Source organism: Prunus dulcis, chromosome 8, assembly GCF_902201215.1.
Source record: "Prunus dulcis chromosome 8, ALMONDv2, whole genome shotgun sequence".
NCBI lineage: Eukaryota > Viridiplantae > Streptophyta > Magnoliopsida > Rosales > Rosaceae > Prunus > Prunus dulcis.
In genome coordinates this window covers 12,760,608-12,783,093 of record NC_047657.1, presented here as the reverse complement: position 1 = coordinate 12,783,093, position 22,486 = coordinate 12,760,608, and the positions used below count along the sequence as shown (strand labels likewise).

General features: G+C 38.1%; 3 protein-coding genes across 3 annotated transcripts; 1 reads left to right on the top strand and 2 right to left on the bottom strand.

Moving 5' to 3' along the window:
• Window positions 1-177: 177 nt before the first annotated feature.
• Window positions 178-18,174, bottom strand: LOC117638505 (O-acyltransferase WSD1-like). The gene is made up of 8 exons (XM_034373621.1): window positions 18,171-18,174; window positions 17,879-18,028; window positions 2,844-3,562; window positions 2,620-2,692; window positions 994-1,061; window positions 648-869; window positions 417-554; window positions 178-339 (listed from the first exon to the last, which is right to left on the bottom strand). The coding sequence occupies exons 1-8, from the start codon at window positions 18,172-18,174 to the stop codon at window positions 178-180; spliced, it is 1,536 nt and encodes a 511-aa protein (XP_034229512.1).
• LOC117636350 (cytochrome P450 94A1-like) lies at window positions 15,471-17,216 on the top strand. Its single transcript, XM_034370817.1, has one exon. The coding sequence runs from the start codon at window positions 15,564-15,566 to the stop codon at window positions 17,094-17,096; it is 1,533 nt and encodes a 510-aa protein (XP_034226708.1). The 5' UTR covers window positions 15,471-15,563; the 3' UTR covers window positions 17,097-17,216.
• A 200-nt stretch (window positions 18,175-18,374) lies between the features above and the next one.
• Window positions 18,375-21,481, bottom strand: LOC117638122 (O-acyltransferase WSD1-like). The gene is made up of 6 exons (XM_034373220.1): window positions 20,680-21,481; window positions 20,275-20,347; window positions 19,348-19,415; window positions 19,002-19,226; window positions 18,767-18,904; window positions 18,375-18,658 (listed from the first exon to the last, which is right to left on the bottom strand). The coding sequence occupies exons 1-6, from the start codon at window positions 21,448-21,450 to the stop codon at window positions 18,497-18,499; spliced, it is 1,437 nt and encodes a 478-aa protein (XP_034229111.1). The 5' UTR covers window positions 21,451-21,481; the 3' UTR covers window positions 18,375-18,496.
• Window positions 21,482-22,486: the final 1,005 nt, after the last annotated feature.

Here is a 22,486-nt window from a genome sequence, read left to right as displayed (position 1 = left end):
AGAAAGACCACATTTATGTGCCAAATTGTGTACCTCGCTCTTAATAGAGTGGAGATGACATTTATTAATTATTCATTTGAATGTTAATTAAGAAGTAAAAAGAGCATGAAGGTTTTAAAATAAAAAATATATATTATTACATGATGTGACTTATTATCCATTACTTGTGGTTCTTGGTTAATTACTTATGGTTGCATTGCGGCTGGCTGCTTCCTTCATATCAAGCAAGGCCTCCTCAAAGCAGTTTGCGAGAAATGCCGGGTCAGGGATGATATCTTTGGCCACCGAAATTTGCATGTCTACTTTTCCAGCATAGCTCACCAAGTGCATTGTGAGCGCCTGCATTTACCAATCAGCAAAAACATTCAGACATAAATTATAAACTAGAAAAAATTGTCTTGTTTTGAGGGCAGTACATGTGGACCGGTAGTTGAATTCACTCTCAGATAAGTTACTGTGTTGCCTGCGGCTGTAATTTCCTCTTCTGGGCCAATAATATTTGAGATAGTAAAGCTTGTATTGCAAATGATATTGTTATTAAGCCAGGCAGTAACCTGCATGCAGTAAAAAAGGTAAAAAATTTCAATATTCAAATTGGAAGGTGAACTTAACCTGCATGCATTTTTTTATATCCTGAATTTGATCACCTTTGCTCCGAAGTAGGGCATTGCAGAAAGTATAGTTTTGTATGAGAAATAAGCCTGTAGAGATTGTTTCCTCCTATCAATCATCACCTTAGCTCTCTTCAGATACGCCAGAGGATCATCAGGGCCGTTGGTTTTATGATAATAAATAGGTAGGAGAATCATGCCGAACTTGTTACCCCAACTTAGTCCTGGTGAATTGTTTTTCATCATATCGGATAGTTCCTGATCATCAGTTTCGTTTCAGTTCCATCCAACCACCACGAGTTGAAATTAATTTCGATCATTTCATGAGAAAAATAAAGAGAGAATTAATTAACAAGCCATAGGGTTGCAAGTTACAACAAACCTGCAATCCAAGTTGCTCTCTTAGATTTACCATTGCTAGCCCTGTAATTTGAAGCCCCTCAGGCAAAGCTGAATGATGACAAAAACAATTGGCTTTAGTTAATTTAGCTATCTCATCTTAGGAGTGATCATTTTTTCACTACTCCAACCCATTACAAATTTTGTTACCTCGCATAAAAACGAATATGACATGCTAGGTAATTAACTTACACAAAATGAGAAAGTATTTATGCATATATGTAGACTGTGACTAATTAGTATTGAACCCCTTCATAATATTGTGACTTATATTTGATAGGGGTGTATGTCGGTTCGAAATCAATACAATTTAGTTAATCCACATATGATCCAATATAAATTGAATTGTGATTTTTTCAATCCAATCCAATCATATTAGATGTTTAAATCCAATCTGATCCGATCCAATTGATATTGGATTGGATTGAATTGGATAATCGGTTTTGATAATAGAAAAAGACAATAATGATACATATTAAATATTTATCCTTATATAATCAAACATATTAATAGACACAAATGTAAAATATAAATGAAATATTAGAGAGAATTGTTTTGATTATATAATATATTAAACATAACTCCATTAGAGAGATTTTTTTTTTTTTCCAAACTCTAGCCTCTCTCTCTGTGTGAGTCCTAAATGAAAATTCCATAGAGGGGGGAGGAGGAAGAAGCGTCACTGCCCTCCTCCCCCTTTTCTCTTCTCGTCTTTTCCTTTTAGGTTCGTGAATAAGTCCATTGGGGCGGTTTGAATAAAAAACATCTTGTGGTGGTTTCTTCTAAGCCATGGTTAGACTGAAGTTCCCCATCACTCCTTTTAGTCTATGTTCTCAATCAAATCCTACTTCCAAAACCCGCTCCCTAACGCCACTCATATTCTTTAAATTTGATTTTACATCGTCTTTGATGGAGGTTTCTGAAAATCACCCAATTGTTCTTTGGCAAAGTTATTGTTTTCGTTTATTTGTTCGCTCTTATGCGCAGGTAGATTGCTGAAAATCATATTTTCCCCAGATCTGTTACAGATGCGGTGGTGGGTGTGACCGCGACAGCGCTTCTTCAAGTGGTGATTGTAGGGTTTGTTTAGACTCATAGGTTGATTTAGGGTTTTGGTTATGTTGAGTTTCTGGGCTTTGTTTGGGCATATGGCTAATTGTGGTGATGTGGGCTATTAGTTTTAGTGCGGCTTTTGTCCGCGTTAGTTTTGCTTTTAGCAAGTTAGTTTGTTGCCCTCTTGGAATTGGAATTTTATATATCTTGTTGATTTCTTTGATTGTTTGTAATGTTGAAGTTTATCTAATGAAGTTTCTATTTGATATAAAAATAAAAAAAAATAAAAACGACAAATACCTACAGTAGCGAAATAAGCATAACACTAACTAGATTGGATCGGATTGGATTTGATGGATTCTGATAAGTAAATCCATCATCCGATCCAATCATGTCAGTTTTGAAAATTATAGATCCAATCAATCAGCCAAATTTTCAAAACTAATTAAAATTGAATCAAATTAAAATGAATTGATCTGTTTGTACGAATTGGATTGAATCTTATACACCCCTAATATTTGATTTGCACGGGAAGTATCAAAACTCTTTTAATTACCATTTGGTGTTCGGTGTTCCAGATATCTTGAAAGTCCTGATGAAAGCACACCAAAAAGAACATCGTTGATTGTCTGCATGGTGGGAGAAAACTTATAATTAAAACCTTCTTTTTGAATAATAAAATATAAAAAGATTTCTCATGCAAATTCAAAAACAAAATATTAATTAGAAGCAACGCATATATATATATATATATATATATATATATATATATCAAATTACCGCATTTGGAACAGCTTTCTTGACGAGCTTCATGTCCTGAAGCCTAAACCGAGCAGTGGCTAACTTCCTAGGCCACAGCTCAACTCCATCGCCACCACTGATCTCTGTTCTGTCACAAACCCACAAGCTCCTCATCACAAACTCCACCACAAACACCAAGTTGAACCACACCATACTCAAGAACCCTATCAACAAAACCCACCAACCCTTTCCAATACTACTATCCACTCTTTTCTTGCCCCTCGTCTTCCCATAAGCCAAAGTTGGGAGCTTTTCTTCGTTGTTGGCTCTCCTACAGTCGGCCAAGAACAGATACATAAGAGAAACCCCGTCCCCCAAAGCATGGTGGAGTCGAAACACGCAGCAGTTGTGAGCCATGAGAAGGTGCACTTCCCACAAGGGTTTATCAGTGCTTAGCCCACGGCTGGTGGAGAGATCAGCCAAGTAGTCGTTGACAGCGGTTTCATGGTCAACAGGCTGTGATGCGGTCGAGACGGGGTTGTGGAGGATGATGATGTGGCGGTCGAGGTCAATGTGGGTTGCTTTTTGCCAGTGCTCGACGCCGTGGGAGTCGCGGACCACGAGGCTTGAGAATCTGGGGTGGGAGAGGAGGAGGGAGGTTTTGAGGCGGTACTTGATGGCGTCTATATCTATAGGGTTCTTGAAGCCGATGGCGCAGTGTACTACTAGGTTCCATTTGGGATGGAGGAAGAGACGGCCTGTTGGAGACAAGGGCTGCTCTGCACAGTCATCATCAAAGGAACCCATGAGAGACAGAGAGAGGGATATGGTGGAAGAGTTGTCTGTGTTGGTGCAAGTTGTGATTGCCTTCTTGGAGTATTCAATTTTATAGTAACATTATGTGACATTGTGATAAAATTTTCTTTAGATTCGTAAAAGATATTATAAAAATATATATATTTATATAATTTATAGATAAATTAATAATTTTTTAAATGACTTGAGATTAATATTTTAACCTTATCCTTATATTGTTATAAAGATATATTATAATTCATATATAATTGTTATATTATACCTAAGTGAGTATATATACTTAATAGGAAGTATATAAGTATATGTTTTAATAAATATATATTAATTAATAAAATCCAAATAAAATTTACAAATTTTCATTTTAATTTTATTAAAAAAATTATAAATTAATAACAAAATTAATATTTTTGTATATACAAAATAAAAATGAGAGGCATTATAGGATCTGTGGAGCAATTACTTAGAAGTACATTTTGTGCAACAGCCCTTCCTATCGGTATATTTTCCACATTAATAGGAGTACGTCTGATTTTTTTGATAGTCGCCAATTAAAAGGAAATATTTTCTCAATGATCAAGAGCAAGTGCATAAATATACTCCCGAAAGATAAGTGGGTATAGGAAGTCATGTTGCTGATATCTATCTAGTTCTAAATATCCTTGAAATTCGAGCCATAGAATTTCTCAATTCTAACACAAGGTACTTATAGATCTAATAAGTACATTAGATCTAATAGAATTATTTTGTTGTATCCAGCCTAATTAATAGTTAAAGGGCGGAATTAGGAATTTATCTGGGTGAGTTAGCTAAAATTATACATTAGTATAAACCACGCTAGTTATAAACAAAAGAAAAAAATGGAATTAGAGCCTTATTATTCGTGAAAGGAAGAATTTCTTTTAGAAAAATAGTTCTCTTTTGGAGACAAATTAATGAAAATAAAATAAATTAGAGAGTTAGAACTAAGGACTTTATTATTATTGTGGGTTATTGATGTTGGGACAGTCTTTGACACCATATACAAATGTGAAAAACCTCTGACTATGCGTATTAGTGTTGCCAATATATGAAATTGTATATTTTTATTTATTTTTAGGTTAAGATAGTGCTTATATAGGTTTGAATTTTTTTTTTTCCACCAAAAACATCACTGAGCCACAGCCCACCAGAGTCCACATAGTGGTTCCGCCCATAGTATTAGTTTAGTTTGGCATGGGGGATATGATTGTACGCTTTCTTAAGGGCAATCAATTATGGTTCTTTTCTAAGCAATGCAATATTGCACCCAAAAAAAGGGAATAATTTTGGCACAACTACTATGCGGCTATGCCTATCTCAAGTAGGAAGAAAAATGAGCTGACTCTAAATTAGGGATGGTGGAAGAGTTGTTTGTGTTGGTGCAAGTTGTGAATGCCTCACTGGTCTTTTAGGGCAGGAAAAGTCTTGGATTATTGAATTTTTGTGACAGAGTTGTTTATAGTAACATCATTGACATTATGATATAATTTTCTCATTGTTGATATAGTTGCTCGTTGCATAACAAAGTTGACTTGGCAATAGTTTAGTTTAGCATGAGGAATATGATTGTGCTCTTTCTTAAAAGCAAGGTCTGAAATATCGATGGTATCGAAAATATTGATAGTTCAAAAATACGAAAATTTTAATGAAAATATCATGATATTAACGAGATCGATAAAAATTGAATAAAAACTGCGGATATTGTAAGAAAAACTTGAAAAATTTTATTGAAACTTTGGAGGATGTTTATCTAGTTATCTATTACTTTATCATAAAAACTTGGAAGGAAATTCATTGCATGATGGGTTTAACTGATTTAAGTTAATTATATATAGCGAGTTGACAAATACTGTGAGTGTAGAAAATATGTAGTAATTAATGATAGAAGATTTAACATACCATAATCATTTATTTATAATGATTTACTACAATATTTTACACTTTATACATTGCATGGTAAAATACTTGAGTGACTATGAGGTTCAAAAAATTTCAGTATCTTCATCATCTCTATTTGTTGAGTAACTGTATTGTGAGTAGTCATCAAATGATAAATCCCCAAAATAGTTTTCCATGTAATTGTTAACAAGCCACCTATATGGATCCGAGATTGGTTGACGTTGTCCATAAGCAATTTGAAGATTGGGTCTCGGATTCTTTCCATGAGCAGCTCAATTCCATCCCAAAAAAAACAAAAGGTCAAAGACTCACATTCTCGCATGAAAATCTAATTCTTGAAAAAACAGTTCAAAACAAAACAATATAAATATACATATTTTATCATATTATCACAAAACATAAGCAACATGGTGGTTAAGGTGTTGGAGGAGTGAAATGGTAAGGGTTTGAATCCCCTATGCGTGTGTGCTTTGAGTTTTCTTTTTCTTTTTTTCCACTACATCAATATTTTCGATATTTTAGCGATATTTTAACAAAATATTGCTGAAGTGTGAGCGAAATTATCGACATCGATATTTTCCGATATTATCGACATCGATATTTTCCGATATTTTCTATATTTATACGATATGTGTATGGATATGTTCTAAAATATCTGTGATCCGAACAAATGATAATATCCTCGATATTTCGTCGATATTATCGATATTTTAGACTATGCTTAGGAGCAGTGAATTATCATTTTTTTAAAAAGGTAATAATGTACCCCTAAAAAAAGGGAACTACGTACAACTTTACACCCTTCACCTTACACAAAGTCAAGCTTATGCCTATCTCAACTATCTCATCCATTGCAATTAGAGGAGTAGGGAAGAAAAATGGGCCGACTCTAAGACAACCTAAGTTCCATGAGAGAGAGAGAGAGAGAGAGAGAGAGAGAGAGAGAGAGAGAGAGAGAGAGAGAGAGAGAGAATTGCAATTAGAGGAGTAGGGAAGAAAAATGGGCCGACTCTAAGACAACCTAAGTTCCATGAGAGAGAGAGAGAGAGAGAGAGAGAGAGAGAGAGAGAGAGTTGTTTGTGTTGGTGCAAGTTGTAATTGGCTCCTCTCTTTTTTTTTTTTGTGTGGTTTTTTTGGGGTTTTTTTTTTTATATATATATATAAAGAAAGGGAAGGTTTTGGAGTATTGAATAATTTGAATTTTATACACCATGTGACATTGGAATATAATTTTTTCATTGTTGATGTAATGGAGTTGCTCATCATATAATAAAATTTACTTTAAATTCGCAATAGTTTAGTTTGGCATGAGATATATGATTGTCCCGAGTAGATATAACAATGGATTGTCTTAAGGGATATCAAATCCATTCAATTGGCAACTGATTGTTCAGTAGCTCTTCAAAAAAGGAAAAAAGAAAAGCAAAAGGATATGATTGTTCTATTTTTCAAGGGCAAGAATTATGGTACCAATTTACGATTTGTGGTTTCTTCTAAATTACAAGTAATGTTTTAACAAGAAAATACAATATTTGTATTTTCAATTTTATGTGTTTATCGTATAGATACTACTTGCATCCTTAGCCGTAAACATAATGGATTGCATCCTTGTCCGTAAACATAATGGAGTGATCGAGAGGAAATTCAATTCTAAACTCAACTTGTACAGAGATAAAATATGGGGACAATCAATTCATTGTGGCCCGTTAGAGGTTGGCAGTATGGCTATCACTCTCAATAAGAAACCAAAGAATGAGACTTCTATTCACGTTTTGGCAATTATTCTCCACACCTAAATTTTATGGCCCACTTTGGTCCCTAAATTATTTTTTGTCCAAGCTCCTTCAATCTTTTGGAAGTGCATTTATTTATGAGTGGTGATTTCCTATAAGGAAGAGAGGAAATTCAATTCTAAACTCAACTTGTACAGAGATAAAATATGGGGACAATCAATTCATTGTGGCCCGTTAGAGGTTGGCAGTATGGCTATCACTCTCAATAAGAAACCAAAGAATGAGACTTCTATTCACGTTTTGGCAATTATTCTCCACACCTAAATTTTATGGCCCACTTTGGTCCCTAAATTATTTTTTGTCCAAGCTCCTTCAATCTTTTGGAAGTGCATTTATTTATGAGTGGTGATTTCCTATAAGGAAGATATAGGTATTTATTTAATAAAGACAAATAGTAATTTTGGTTAAGAAAGAGGTAGGTATGTAACATAAATTTAGACTTACATTTCAACCAAATCACTCGAACTCAAGCCTCTAGTTTACATCAAGAGCTCCTTGCCCCTCATTTTCTTGCAATTGTGTATAGACCCAATTCAGACCCATTGCTCACATTAACCTCATTTAACCTATGTTTCTCACTAATTGATTTGATTTTATGCAACCTTTTTATTTTCAATTTTTATGAAATTTAGTTTTTGGGTAGGATGGGACTTCAAAAGATGGGGACATTAGAAAAATGGCCCTTGTAAACCATGTGTTTTACATGCGATCACTTTTCTCTGATAGAAGCGATATTTGGGGTTGGGGAAATCCAACATAGGACCTCGAGTGCAGAGATAAATACTCTTAATCACTTGAGCTATAAACACCTTACACATTCAATCACTTTTTGTTAGTTATATTAAGGGAAGTCACCATTTGTCTTCAATAAGGACACTTGCGATTGTTTAGGTATCAACTTGGGACTAAACTCAAAAAGTTCATGGTGCAAATTTGTAATAAACTCATTAAATTTTTTGTTGTGTGTCGAGATTAAATTTGTGGGTGTGTGAATAGGTTTGTCACATTCCGAGATCGGCTCTGCCGTAGCACGATATTATCCGCTTTGGGGCCCCCTCTTTGCCTTCACGATTTTGTTTCTGAACACTCACGAGCAACTTCCCAGTAGGTCACCCATCCAGGGATTGCTCTAGCCCCAACTTGCTTAACTTCGGAGTTTCCATGACTCCAAAGCCAGTGAGCTCCCAAAAGGCATCGTGCTAGATGGAGGTGGACATGTGCATATAAGGCACTGTTGTGTTCCTTCCAAGTGCCAATATATGGTTAGTATAGTGGTACAAGTAAGGGTGTCGAACCACAAGGACCGATTGGACCTCTATAAATTACTAGTTTTGAAAGAACCCTGACTAAAAATGAAAGTGACAATTTGAAAGTAGTTTTTGTGTTGTAAATGAAAAACAACTTAAAATGCAAGAAGAAAGTAGTAGTGAATGATATATTGATGTAGAAAGAATAGGGAAGAGACCAGGGATTTCGAATTCACCATTGCAAAACTAATTCCATGTTTATAACATTAAACCGTACTCAACTACCAACCTGTTTCCAGAGTTCGTTTTACATATATATGACCAGCCATATAATGTGTGGTTTTGATCAAATTGTCCTAATCTGCAACCTAGTTGGGATGTTCAACTTTGGTTCCAAGTTAAGAGTCATTAGCATGCAAGAAAACGTTAAAGAACCAAAGAAAATACACAGCATGATGTTTGCATAGCATTCTCTTCATTCATTCACATGTCTAACAAGATTAAGCATGATGTTTACTATAACCTTGTCTAGATAATCTGTATGCGACTCTAATGGTGATCAAACATTAAAATTGACAAACAAATTGAACAATAGATTCAGTGAATGAAACAAGAAACAGATTGATGAACTGAATACTTTAACTTACAATGTTGCAAGGCTACATCGAAATCCCTAGCTATGAATTTAGTTACACATCATGTTCAAAGAGATTAAAACAAAAATAAACAACATGAGTGAAAATAAATTCATGAGAGGAAACCCTTGAACCAATTTTGATGTTGAACTTCTCCAAGAACCACCTCTTGCGCTGACTCTTAATGGTGGAAATATATGGACGGCTAGGGTTTTAGTGTGCATGAAAGGAGAGAATAACCAAGAAGTCCGTTCTAGGGTTGTGAAATTCGTCCAAAATAAATAGGGGTTTTAAAAGTGGCTAAAAGGCAAGTTTTTATGGTGTAAAATAGGCTGTCAGATATTCCAACGAGGTCCTAACAAATCAGCCTTTATTTTGTACGTTTTTGCCTTATTTGGCACCTCCAAATCAGGCTAGAGATCCCCATTGCTTTCCCATTCTGCACTTAGTCTTCAACCAAGCCAGGTTCGCCTTGGATTCTTTATTTGGACTTCAAAAGAGGTCGCGAAACTTGTTTCCATGTTTGAATAAGGGTCAGCTCCAAAAATGGCATGTTTTCATTTCTTTTGCCTTCAACTTGATCCTAAAGTAGATGCAACTGCATACTAACACAAAATAGGGTAAAACGCAACAAGTTTAACTCAAAAACATCACAAATAGACTAGAAATGGATTATATATATGTATAAATGTACGAGTTATCAGGCACATCACCCCCTCTTCGTTGGTTGATGTGGAATATTACAATCTACCCTCCTTAGGGGCTCGACGTCCTCGTCGGCATACTTGCACCACACGGCAAAGTGACTCTGATACCAATTGTCACATCCCGAGATCAGCTCCGTCGTAGCACGATATTATCCCTTTAGGCCCCCTTCTCTACCCTCACGGTTTTGTTTTTGGGAACTCACGAGCAACTTCTTAGTGGGTCACCCATCATGGAATTGCTCTAGCCCAAACTCGCTTAACTTCAGAGTTCCCATGACTCCGAAGCCAGTGAGCTCCCAAAAGACCTCGTGCTACATCTAAGGCACATCACCCCTTCTCCGTTGATCGATGTTGGATGTTACAAGGTTCCCCGTTCACATTTGAGCTCGAAGAAGCCCATCAGACCCGCTTCATTCAGCCCAACATTTTGCCTATCAATAAGGCCCACAAAAAAACCCCAAGACCATCATATAAATACCCTCACTTACGCGCACTTACACCACTTCTACTAGGGCTAGGGTTTTTCATTTGGCTATTTAGATAGCACAATCCAAACCCTAGCAATGGCGGCTCCTGCAATAGAGTCAGTGCAGTGCTTCGGCTGCGAGAAAACCGTAGTGACCATGACCTACTACAAGCATGGCGAGGCCTGATCAAGATCAATGGCTGCCCAATCGAGCTCATCGAGCCGGAGGGATATGATTGTGATATAACATCACATGACATTATGATATAATTTTCTCATTGTTGATATAGTTGCTCATTGCATAACAAAGTTGACTTGGCAATAGTTTAGTTTAGCATGAGGGATATGATTGTGCAAGTTGTGATTGCCTCGTTGGCTTTTTTTAAGAAAGGGAAGGTTTTGGAGTATTGAATTTTATACACCACGTGACATTGCAATGTAATTTTTGTAATGGAGTTGCTTATCGCATATTACACAAAGTCAAGCTTAGACAATGCCCATCTCAATTATCCCATTCATTGTAATTAGAGACGTAGGAAGCCAAATGAGATGACTTCTAAATTTAGAATAATTTCCCATTCTATTGATCGTCCTACCAAAATAGAGAGAAAAGAATAGTTATCTTTTGTCGGGCCTTCTGTTTAGCAAAAAGTTTGTATTGAACGTGGTAGAGATTTGGGTTGATAACTTGCTTTGTTTGAACATGTCGTATATAATTAGACCAAAAAAGAAAATGTCGTATATAATTAGACCAAAAAAAGAACATGTCGTATAGAAAGCAAAATGATTGTGTGAAAAGGAAACTATATTTTGGATATGCCTGCCCATCTTGATCATTGTCTCATTAATCACAATCAGTGAAGTGAGAAAGAAGATTGGGATGAAATCTGGGCAATTTTCTTGGATTTAGTTAGCAAATTGATGAGTCCTTAGACAGAGTGACCTTATTAGAGAGACCACATTATTTATGTACGAAATTGTATATCATCTTTCTAATAAATTTCCTGCCTCAGTAACTGCTCGTGGTCCTGTAAGAGTTGGCTGGGATCCCATGTCACATGTAGGAGGATACACTGAGTTGAGGGTTTGTTCTAATACTGACTCTGCCCGTTGTCCTGGAAAAATTGGCTGGGATCCCTTGTCACATGTAGGATACACTGAGTTGAAGATTAGTTCTGACTCTGAGTTTCCATTTTCTGAGGACGACGATGGTAGCAGTTTCATCAGTGGAATTCATGAGCCTAAGAGGGAAGGATTTGTAGTTCAATGTGTTTCAAAGCACCAGTGGAAGGTTTGAATCCAGCAAAGCAGAGCAATGTTTCCTACAAACACAAACCTTCACCTTCTGATCCATGTGTGCAGTCAGATGATAGCAAGGCCTCTGAGGTAAAGGTCTTGGGTGCCAATGTTGCTGTTGAGAATACTGGCAACAAGCCAGTTGGACGTCCAATCCTTCTGCATTAGCTGAGCTTATTTCACCAGATGATGTCCCTCCATCATCTAATGTTGTTGAAAAAAGTAGGCTCAACCTTCCACTGATAAATATTGTGTCTCTCTCATGTTGGGGAATCATCAAAGTAGGCTCAACCTTCCTCTTCTTAGGATTCCAATTCACTTGAGTTATGAACTTATTACTCTAGATGACACTTGTTAGTTGGGGAATCATCAGAGATGTCTAAATTCTCTCTCTCTCTCTCTCTCTCTCTCTCTCTCTCTCTCTCTCTCATGCATGCCATTGATAAATATTACATTGCTCCTTTTTTTAAATTTTTAGCAGATGGTACTGGGACAAGCGACTTTGGACATGCATCCACCAATAAGAACGACAAACTTTTGAAGTCTATAAGGGCAACAGATGGAGCATCTGCTAAAACTGATCCTATCATATATGATCCAGCTCTTGTAAAGCCAAATCATGTTAGTGTAAATGTTGTGTCTGAGTCAGCAGCCACCGGTAAAGAAGCAGATTTTTCTGGTATTGTTAAAGAACCAACATTGAAGGAACCTGATAGAGTTGATGGGGAACTGAAACCGTCGGCTTCGCAAAATTCTTCTGCGCAGGAGAGTAATTTATCATCAAATAATACAATGTCTGGGGTAAATGGTTGCGCTGATGAAAAGCAGGTAACTGATGCTTCCAAATCTAATCCAAAGCCAATGCTTCATACAACAGCAGTAGAATCTGCTCTTGAATCTCTGGATGAAGGCTATGTCGAAGTTACTTGCAACTCAAGTACTGTTGTGCCGAAGTTGCTTGTAACTCAATGGATACTGAGGTACCTGAAGCTAGTAATGATCGTCTTTTTTCTGAAACTACGCTTTTAGAATTTGAGGATGAAAAGTTATACATTTCAAATTGTTTGAAGAGCTTGGAGAGGAAGCTTTCTGAAATTTCCTGTAATGGGGTTCCCTCCAACATGCCTAATGGTGGGCAAGCTAGAAAGTATATGGATGATGAACCAATTCAAGAAGAGACTCCTAGAAAGGAGAGGGTTCTATTAAATGGTCAGGTTGAAGAGAATGTTTTGCATGGACAAAAAGATTTACATGTATCTAACGGAAGCTCTGCTGCTCAAGAGGGGCCAGCTCATTCTGAAAGTTTAGACCATGAAGAAAAAAATGATTCCGATTTCCATGGGCAAAATGATTTCATGGATCATAGAGAAACCGAGTTGGTTGTTCTGGAAAATGAAATCTCAGACCTTAATGATAGGTTGGAGGCACTAGAGACTGATCATGATTTTCTTGAGTACATGCTTTACTCTCTTCAAAATGGAAATGAAGGCCTACGGTTTGTTCAAGACATAGCTCATCAGCTGCGAGAATTTCGAAAACTTGGGACCGCTTTCAGATGTCAGTCTGTTTCCTAACTTCAGATGCACCATCACATGGTAAGTATGTTATCAAAAGACTTAAATGTGCTTTTGCTTTCTGCATAATTTTCCTACATTTTTTCAAAATATGTTTTCCTGCATTTACTTTACCATTCATGCATTTTTTTTCCCAGATTTCTTTGAAATACAAGGGCAGAAATCAAAACCAATGCTTCGAGTTTCAATCAGCGATCATCTGAGTGCAAAAATGAAGAAATCAATTGCATTCCTTCGGTCACCTACAATCATGAAAAACCAAAATGAATTTCATGTACAGGTACCAGCCAAAACTCTTGGAAGAAGAAAAAAAAAAAGGGTCTATAATAGGACATAGCTTTCCCATCTTGGAAGCTCAATTTTGCATCTTTTTTTTTCCACTTTTGGGTCTATTTGGCCCTTCACTTTGTTTGATTGGAGAGCTGGCAGGTTTTAAGTTCCATGTTTTTCTATAAGGCTGTAAAATTAGCATTTTTATGTAGTTCCTATTTCTTCTTCTCCGAGGTTGGCTCCATTATTTGTCCAAGCCACTTCCATTGTAAATTCAAGCAGATCTTTTATAGTCAGTTTAGAGAGTTTACCCCAAAGTTTTCTCAAATAGTGTCATGCAAATTTGGGTTTGCAACATAGGACTGCTTGTATCTCTTATCGACTAACTTCCATTTGTTTGCTAAGTAAATTAAAGTATGCAAACCCAACATAAGAACGAAAAGTTATAACATGTATAAACAACATTCATCTCACAATAACTAGTCACACGACGAGCACACGATGTAAGTAGTTCCTTTGCTAAGTAAATTGCTTGGTGGTTACATATAATAACTCGATGACCTTGGCAATAATGTATTCTTTGACTTTTGGAACATGACGTGTGCAATGGGATTGGTGGGTACTTCCTGGCTAAGCTTTCAAGTTTCAAAAGGCTACAGGCCTTTGCCCAATCCATTGGTGACCGTACATTAACCATAGAGAACTCCCATAACGAAACAGTAATGTGCCATTGTCACGGATGATAACGACCCTCATTGCCTTTGTGACGGTTTTGCTTACGTAGTGGAAAGAAAAACATACAAAAATAATGAAAACAACACAAGAATCATGTTACAACCCATTTGTAAATACTTGTCTAGAAATTGTTTCTGTTCATAACCATTTTTACTGTTTCTATCAGAAATACACTGAAATTTTTCATAAAAACCCAAGTGCTTCATCAAAGTGCCTTTGTTAAGAAGTGTTCTGAATGCTTTTATAACCCATAAGAACTTATAATGTTTGAATCATTTTTTATTATTTGAATACGCTTTTACCCATTTTATTTCACGGTAGCAGTTCAAACAATGAAGGGGGACTTTGCAAAGCAAGGTTGCTTCTACTTTCTTAAAGCAAAGACAAAAAAATAGTATATAGTGAGAGGATCACAGAAAAAGAAGAGAAATGAGAGAAACTCAAATTGTCATATTATTGTCACCAATCCATAATATTATCAAGCGACCAAAGGAAGGTAAGGGCCCAAGACAATATAGGTTTTTTGGTTCACCATACTGTTGAAGAATACACGAGTCTCACATTAGAAACTTAACAAAATAGAAAGTTCCATATAATAAATAGTTTCACTCCTAACAACATTGAGGTTTTTTGTATAAAACCCTACACATGTTAAACAAGTGGTTAAGTTGGAGACATTATCGATGTTGCAAGTGGTGGGCCAAGGATTCGTCTCTTTGAAATCTTAACATGGTATCAAAATGGGCCAGTTGACTGGACCCGATTAAACCCAAATCAAAAAAAAAAAAAAAAAAAACCCCAAATTGACCCAAAATCAAACAAACCCAAAATGAAAAAAAAAAAAAAATGGACCACCAATGTGAAATTGATTGCACACATGGTCCACTAAAAATAGTCCCACATAAAAATTACATTAAAAACTTAATAAAATAAAAAATCTCATATAATAAATATACTCCTAATAACATCGAGCCACCATAACGACTTTGTTTACGTATCGACCTGTTTGTCATTCTGTGAACATTTCATAAGTCAATGAAGCTCTTTATGAAGCTGAGTCTAGTCCAACCAAACCATCAAAAGAGAGCTACCCTTTAAATAAATAAATAAATATAAAAAACTTGAAAAGACTTCCAATCAAACCAAACCAAAGCGACACTATAAATAGCAACCAAACCTTGCCACCTATTCATCAAGAAATCACAAACCAGAAGCACTACCAAGCAGTACAAACTCATTACTTCAGTCAGCCATTTCGTCGAACACCCAAAAAAAGACTTCCATTTTTCTGCCAATATCAGCCATGTTTCTTCAGCTCTTAACCTTGGCCTCCCTGGTCCTCCTTCCCCTACTTTTCTTCTTCGTCTTCAGGGCTTCATCACAACCGAACCCCAAAACCAGCAACAACACCAAGGTCCTCAAATCATACCCAATAATCGGCTCTTTCATAACCCTCTACAAAAACCATGAACGCAGGCTCCCATGGTTCACAGACCTCCTCCGAAGCTCGCCATCAAACACCCTCACCATCCACCACTCTCTGGGCAAGCACTTCGTCGTCACGGGCAACCCCACTGTCGTCCAGCACATCCTCAAGACCCATTTCCCCATCTACGAAAAAGGCAACACCTTCCGCACCACCCTCACCGACCTCCTCGGCGACGGCATCTTCAACGCCGACGGCGACAACTGGAAGTTCCAGCGCCGAGTCTCCAGCCACGAATTCAACACCAAGTCTCTGCGTAAATTCGTCGAACAGGTCGTGGACACCGAGCTCTCCGACCGCCTCATTCCCATTCTCTCCGCCGCCGCCACCAACAATTTAATTCTCGACTTCCAAGACATTCTCCAACGCTTCGCCTTCGATAACATCTGCAGAATCGCATTTGGATACGATCCGGCTTACCTGCTACCCACTCTGCCCGAAGCCAAATTCGCAGTGGCTTTCGACGACGCCGTTCAATTCAGCGGCGACAGGTTCAGTTCGTTTCCCCAAGTGTGGAAGCTCAAAAGGTTTCTCGGAATTGGCTCCGAGAAGCGCCTCCGAGCTGCGGTCTCCGAAGTTCGCGAGTTCGCGAACACCATTGTCAGGGAAAAGAAGCGAGAGCTGAGCGAGAAGAAGGCTCTAGAGTCCGTGGATCTCCTCTCCCGGTTCTTAGGCTCAGGCCACTCGGATGAAAAGTTCGTCACCGACATCGTCATCAGCTTCACCCTCGCCGGCCGAGACACCACGTCGGCAGCTCTCACATGGTTCTTCTGGCTACTATCGCAGAACCCACATGTGGAAGACGATATTCTAAAGGAGATCAGCGGAACGACGGAGTTGGAGTCGGCCACAGGGGGTTACGACGAGGTGATGGAGATGGTGTACACTCACGCGGCGCTGTGCGAGAGCATGAGGCTGTACCCGCCGGTTCCCGGGAACAGCAAACAGGCGATGAAGGACGACGTTTTGCCGGACGGGACGAAGGTGAAGAAGGGAATGGTGGTGAATTACAACGTGTACGCGATGGGGCGGATGGAGGAGATTTGGGGGGAGGACTGGGCAGAGTACAGGCCCGAGAGGTGGCTGGAGGAGAGAGAGGAGAATGGGGCCCACAAGTGGAAGTTTGTCGGGAGGGACTCGTTCAGCTACCCTGTGTTTCAGGCGGGGCCCAGGATCTGCTTGGGGAAGGAGATGGCGTTTCTGCAGATGAAGAGGGTGGTGAGTGCTGTTTTGAAGAGTTTTAAGTTGGTCCCGGTGGAGAGGGAGGGTGGAGCCCAGCCAGAGTTCTTGGCCTACCTCACCGGAAAAATGAAAGGTGGCTTTCCGGTCACCATTGTGGAGAGGGCTTGATGAAGAATATGTATGTTTTGTTCACAGAGTTTCAGTGTGTACACGATGTAGGCTTAACAATAGCCACAGCTTTGGTTTAATAAGTACGTGCGTAATTAAGTTGAAGGTTTTCGATCGTAAGCATGCAGGTAGATTCTTAATTATTATTACTTCTTGAGTTGAATAAGCAATTAGCAGATTACTTGTTTATCAAGCACTATGTTTAAAGAAAAGTTTACCCATGCTCCCTCAACTACAGAGTGTGAGTGAGGGAGAAGAAGCTCCTCAACGCAAACTCCACCACAAAAATCAAGCTGAACCAAACCATACCCACAAACCCAATCAACAAAACCCACCAGCCCTTTTCACCATCACTCTGTTTCTCTTCTTCCCGGCAGAGCCCAAAGCCGGAAGCCCCATCTCGAGAGCGTGGTGGATGCAGAAGACCCCGCAGTTGTGGGCCATGAGGAGGTGGAATTCCCACAGGGGTTTGTCGGAGCTGAGGCCAGAGCTGGTGGAGAGGTCGGCCAAGTAGGCATTGACGGCGGCCTCGTGGTCAGAGTTTGATGCCGCCGTGACGGGGTTGTGGACGACGATGACGTCGTGATCGAGGTCGACGTGGGAGGTCCTGTGCCATTGCTTGAGGCCTTGGGGCCCGCGGACCATGAGGCTGGAGAATCTGGGGTGGGAGAGAAGGAGGGAGGTTTTGAGGTGGGATTTAATGGCGGCGATGTCAATGTGGTTTTTGAAGCCCATGGCGCAATGGATTATTTGGTCCATTTGGGGTTGGAGGAAGAACGCACCAATTGGGGTTATGGGCTCGTCGGAGAACTTGTCAGCTGCCGACGACCCCAAGAAACACAGACAGAGAGATGAAGAAGGAGAAGGCCGTTGGCTCTGGATTCCTTGCTCTCTCCTATGTGGCTCTCCATGTTTCGGTGGTCTTTGCTGGCCTCGTGGTTTTGATACATGATGGAGTTATTGGGTTGTTTTTGCTTTCGTTATCGAAAGCAAAATTATTGTATCAAAAGGAAATTAATATTTAGATTATCACCACCACTTTCCTTACAGTCTATATAGATTATATATGCATGCCCATCTTTCGTCCCGAAAAAAAATATGCATGCCCATCTTGATCATTGTCTCATTGATGGCAATAAGAGAAGTAAGAAGATTTGGATGAAATTCTGGGCAATTTTCTTGGATAAAGTTAGCAAATTGATGAGTCTTTAGACCGAATGATGGTAGAAAGACCACATTTATGTGCCAAATTATGTATTACCCTCCTAATAAAGTGAACGTGTGATTTATTAATTGTTCATTTGAGTGTTAATTAAGAAGTAAAAAGAGCATGAAGGTTTTAAAATAAAAAATGCAATATCACATTATGTGACTCATTATCCATTACTTGTGATTCTTGGTTAATTACTCATGGTTGCAATGCAGCTGGCTGCTTCCTTCATATCAAGCAAGGCCTCCTCAAAGCACTTTGCGAGAAATGCCGGGTCAGGGATGATATCTTTGGCCACCAAAATTTGCATGTCTACTCTTCCAGCATAGCTCACCATGTGCATTGTGAGCGCCTGTATTTACCAATCAGCAAAAACATTCAGACCATAAATTATAAACCATAGAAAAACATACATTTATGATCATGCCTAGAAAAAATTGTCTTGTTTTGAGGGCAGTACATGTGGAAGGGTAGTTGAATTCACTCTCAGATAAGTTACTGTGTTGCCTGCGGCTGTAATTTCCTCTTCTGGGCCAATGATATTTGAGATAGAGAAGCTTGTATTGCAAAGGATCTTGTAATTAAGCCAGGCAGTAACCTGCATGCAGTAAAAAAGTAAAAATATTCAATATTCAAATTGGAAGGTGAACTTAACCCTGCATGCATTTTTTTTTTATAATCCTGAATTTGATCACCTTTGCTCCCAAGTAGGGCATTGTAGAAAGTATAGTTTTGTATGAGAAATGAGCCTGTAGAGATTGTTTCCTCCTATCAATCATCACCTTAGCTCTCTTCAGATACACCAGAGGATCATCATCAGTGCCGTTGGTTTTATGATAATAAATAGGTAGGAGAATCATGCCGAACTTGTTACCCCAACTTAGTCCTGGTGAATTGCTTTTCATCATATCGGATAGTTCCTGATCAGTTTCGTTTCATTTCCATCCAACCACCACGAGTTGAAATTAATTTCGATCATTTCATGAGAAAAATAAAGAGAGAAATAATTAACAAGTCATAGGGTTGCAAGTTACAACAAACCTGCAATCCAAGTTGCTCTCTTAGATCTACCATTGCTAGCCCTGTAATTTGAAGCCCCTCAGGCAAAGCTGATGATGAAAAAAACAATTTAGCTATCTTAGGAGTGATCATTTTTTCACTACTCCAACCCGTTACAAATTTAGTTATTTCACAAAAAAACGAATATGACATGCTACGGTAATTAACTTACACGAAATGAGAAAATATTTATGTATATATGTCAGACTGTGACTAATTAGTATTGAATTTCTACCCCTTCATAATTGTGAATTATATTTTATAGGAGATTACGTCAGTTCGAAATCAATACAATTTAGTTAATCCGCATATGATCCAATATAAATAGGATTGTGATTTTTTTCAATCCGATCCAATCATATTAGATGTTTAAATCCAATCCAATCCAATCCGATCTAACTGATATTGGATTGAATTGGATAATCGATTTTGATAATAGAAAAAGACAATAATGATACATATGAAATATTTATCCTTATGTTTAATATAATCAAACATATTAATAGACATAAATGTAAAATATTAATGAAATATTAAAGAATTTTTTTTTGATTTTTTTGATTTTTTTTGTCCTAAAGAAAATTATTTTCATTATATAATATATTAAACATAACTCCATTAAATGACTTAGAATATTCATAACCTTTTCAACGACAAATACCTACAATAGCAAAATAAGCCTAAAACTAACTAGATTAGATCGGATTGGATTTGGTTGGATTCTAATAAGCAAATTCGTTATCCGATCCAATCATGCCGATTTTGAAAATTACAAATCCAATTCAATTCTCCAAATCTTCAAAACGAATTAAATTGAATTGAATTAATCGGTTTGGACGAATTGAATTGAATCTTGTACCACCCTAATATTTGATGTGCATGGGAAATATCAAAAGCTCTTGTAATTACCATTTGGTGTTCGGTGTTCCAAGTATCTTGAAAGTCCTGAAGAAAGCACACCAAAAAGAACATCGTTGATTGTCTGCACGGTGGGAGAAAACTTATAATTAAAACCTCCTTTTTGAAAAATAAAAAATAAAAAGATTTCTCATGCAAAGTTAAAAACAAAATATTAATTAGAAGAATTTGAAAAAATCCAAAGGAGAGAAATTTTTTAAAAGAAGTCAAAATGGACGAAATTGCCCTTATTTATTTCTAGATTTTCGAAGAAATCTTTTACATTTGCATGTCTTTGATTTGAAAGTTGAGAGGTTTTTCTGTCTTTTTTGAAAAAAATTTGACTTTTTTCAAAAATGAAAGTTTTTGTGTGAATAAAACCTAAATTTACTTATATATTATAATTAATCAAATTACCGCATTCGGAACAGCTTTCTTGACGAGCTTCATGTCCTGAAGCCTAAACCGAGCAGTGGCCAACTTCCTAGGCCACAGCTCAACCCCATCGCCACCACTGATCTCTGTTTTGCTGTCACAAACCCACAAGCTCCTCATCACAAGCTCCACCACAAACACCAAGTTGGAACACACCATACTCAAAAACCCTATCAACAAAACCCACCAACCCTTTCCACTACTACTATTCACTCTTTTCTTGTCCCTCTTCTTCCCATAAGCCAAAGTTGGGAACTTTTCATGATCGTCAGCTCTCCTACAATCGGCCAAGAACAGAGACATGAGCGAAACCCCGTCTCCCAAAGCATGGTGGAGCCGAAACACGCAGCAGTTGTGAGCCATGAGAAGGTGCAATTCCCACAAGGGTTTGTCAGTGCTTAGCCCAGAGCTGATGGAGAGGTCAGCCAAGTAGTCGTTGACAGCGGTATCATGGTCAACAGGCTGTGATGCGGTGGAGACGGGGTTGGGGAGGATGATGATGTGGCGGTCGAGGTCAATGTGGGTTGCTTTTTGCCAGTGCTCGACGCCGTGGGAGTCCCGGACCACGAGGCTTGAGAATCTGGGGTGGGAGAGAAGGAGGGAGTTTTTGAGGCGGGACTTGATGGCGTCTATATCTATAGGGTTCTTGAAGCCGATGGCGCAGTGGATTGTTAGGTTCCATCGGGGATGGAGGAAGAGACGGCCTGGTGGAGACAAGGGCTGCTCTGCACAGTCATCATCTGAGGAACCCATGAGAGACAGAGAGAGGGATATGGTGGAAGAGTTGTCTGTGTTGGTTCAAGTTGTCGTTGCCTTCTTGAAGTATTCAATTTTATAGTAACATTACGTGACATTGTGATATAATTTTCTTTAGATTCGTAATAGTTTAGTTTTGGCATGGGGATATGAATATACTCTTTCTTAAGGGCAATCAATTATGGTTTCTTCTAAGCAATGCAATATTGTACCAAAAAAGGGAATAACCTTTGGCACAACTACACAAAGTCAAGCTTAGACTATGCGGCTATGCCTACCTCAAGTAGGAAGAAAAATGAGCTGACTCTAAATTAGGGATGGTGGAAGAGTTGTTTGTGTTGGTGCAAGTTGTGATGAATTATTGTTTCTTCAAAAAAAAAGAAGGTAATAATGTACCCCCAAAAAAAGGGGATTACCAACTCTACACCCTTCACCTTACACAAAGTCAAGCTTATGCCCATCTCAACTATCTCATCCATTGCAATTAGAGGAGTAGGGAAGAAAAATGGGCTGACTCTAAGACACCCTAAGTTCCATGAGAGAGAGAGAGAGAGAGTTGTTTGTGTTGATGCAAGTTGTGATTGCCTCGTTGGTTCTTTTTAAGAAAGGGAAAGTTTTGGAGTATTGAATTTTATACACCACGTGACATTGCAATAAATTTTCTTGTTGTTGATGTAATGATGGAATTGCTCATCGCATATTACAAAAAGTCAAGCTTAGACAATGCCCATCTCAATTATCTCATTCATTGTAATTAGAGACGTAGGAAGCCAAATGAGATTACTTCTAAATTGAGAATAATTTCCCACATGCTATTGATCGTCCTACCAAAATAGAGAGAAATTATAGAATAGTTATCGTGTGTCGGGCCTTTTGTTTAGCAACAAGTTTGTATTGAACATGTCGTATATAATTAGACCAAAAAAAGAACACGTCGAGTAGAAAGCAAAATGATTGTGTGAAAAGGGAACTATTTTGGATATGTCTGCCCATATTGATCATTGTCTCATTTATGGCAATCAGAGAAGTACGA

Excerpts from the sequence above, each read along its gene's own strand:
- LOC117636350 (XM_034370817.1), top strand. The coding sequence starts at position 15,564 with ATGTTTCTTCAGCTCTTAACCTTGGCCTCCCTGGTCCTCCTTCCCCTA.
- LOC117638505 (XM_034373621.1), bottom strand. Across the intron at positions 1,062-2,619 it reads GGAACACCGAACACCAAATG|CTTTGCCTGAGGGGCTTCAA; the intron begins GTAATTAAAAGA and ends GTCATCATTCAG. Across the intron at positions 555-647 it reads TGCCCTACTTCGGAGCAAAG|GTTACTGCCTGGCTTAATAA; the intron begins GTGATCAAATTC and ends TACTGCATGCAG.
- LOC117638122 (XM_034373220.1), bottom strand. The coding sequence starts at position 21,450 with ATGGGTTCCTCAGATGATGACTGTGCAGAGCAGCCCTTGTCTCCACCA. Across the intron at positions 20,348-20,679 it reads AGAAAGCTGTTCCGAATGCG|ACAATCAACGATGTTCTTTT; the intron begins GTAATTTGATTA and ends CCCACCGTGCAG. Across the intron at positions 18,659-18,766 it reads ATTCAACTACCCTTCCACAT|GCGCTCACAATGCACATGGT; the intron begins GTACTGCCCTCA and ends TGGTAAATACAG.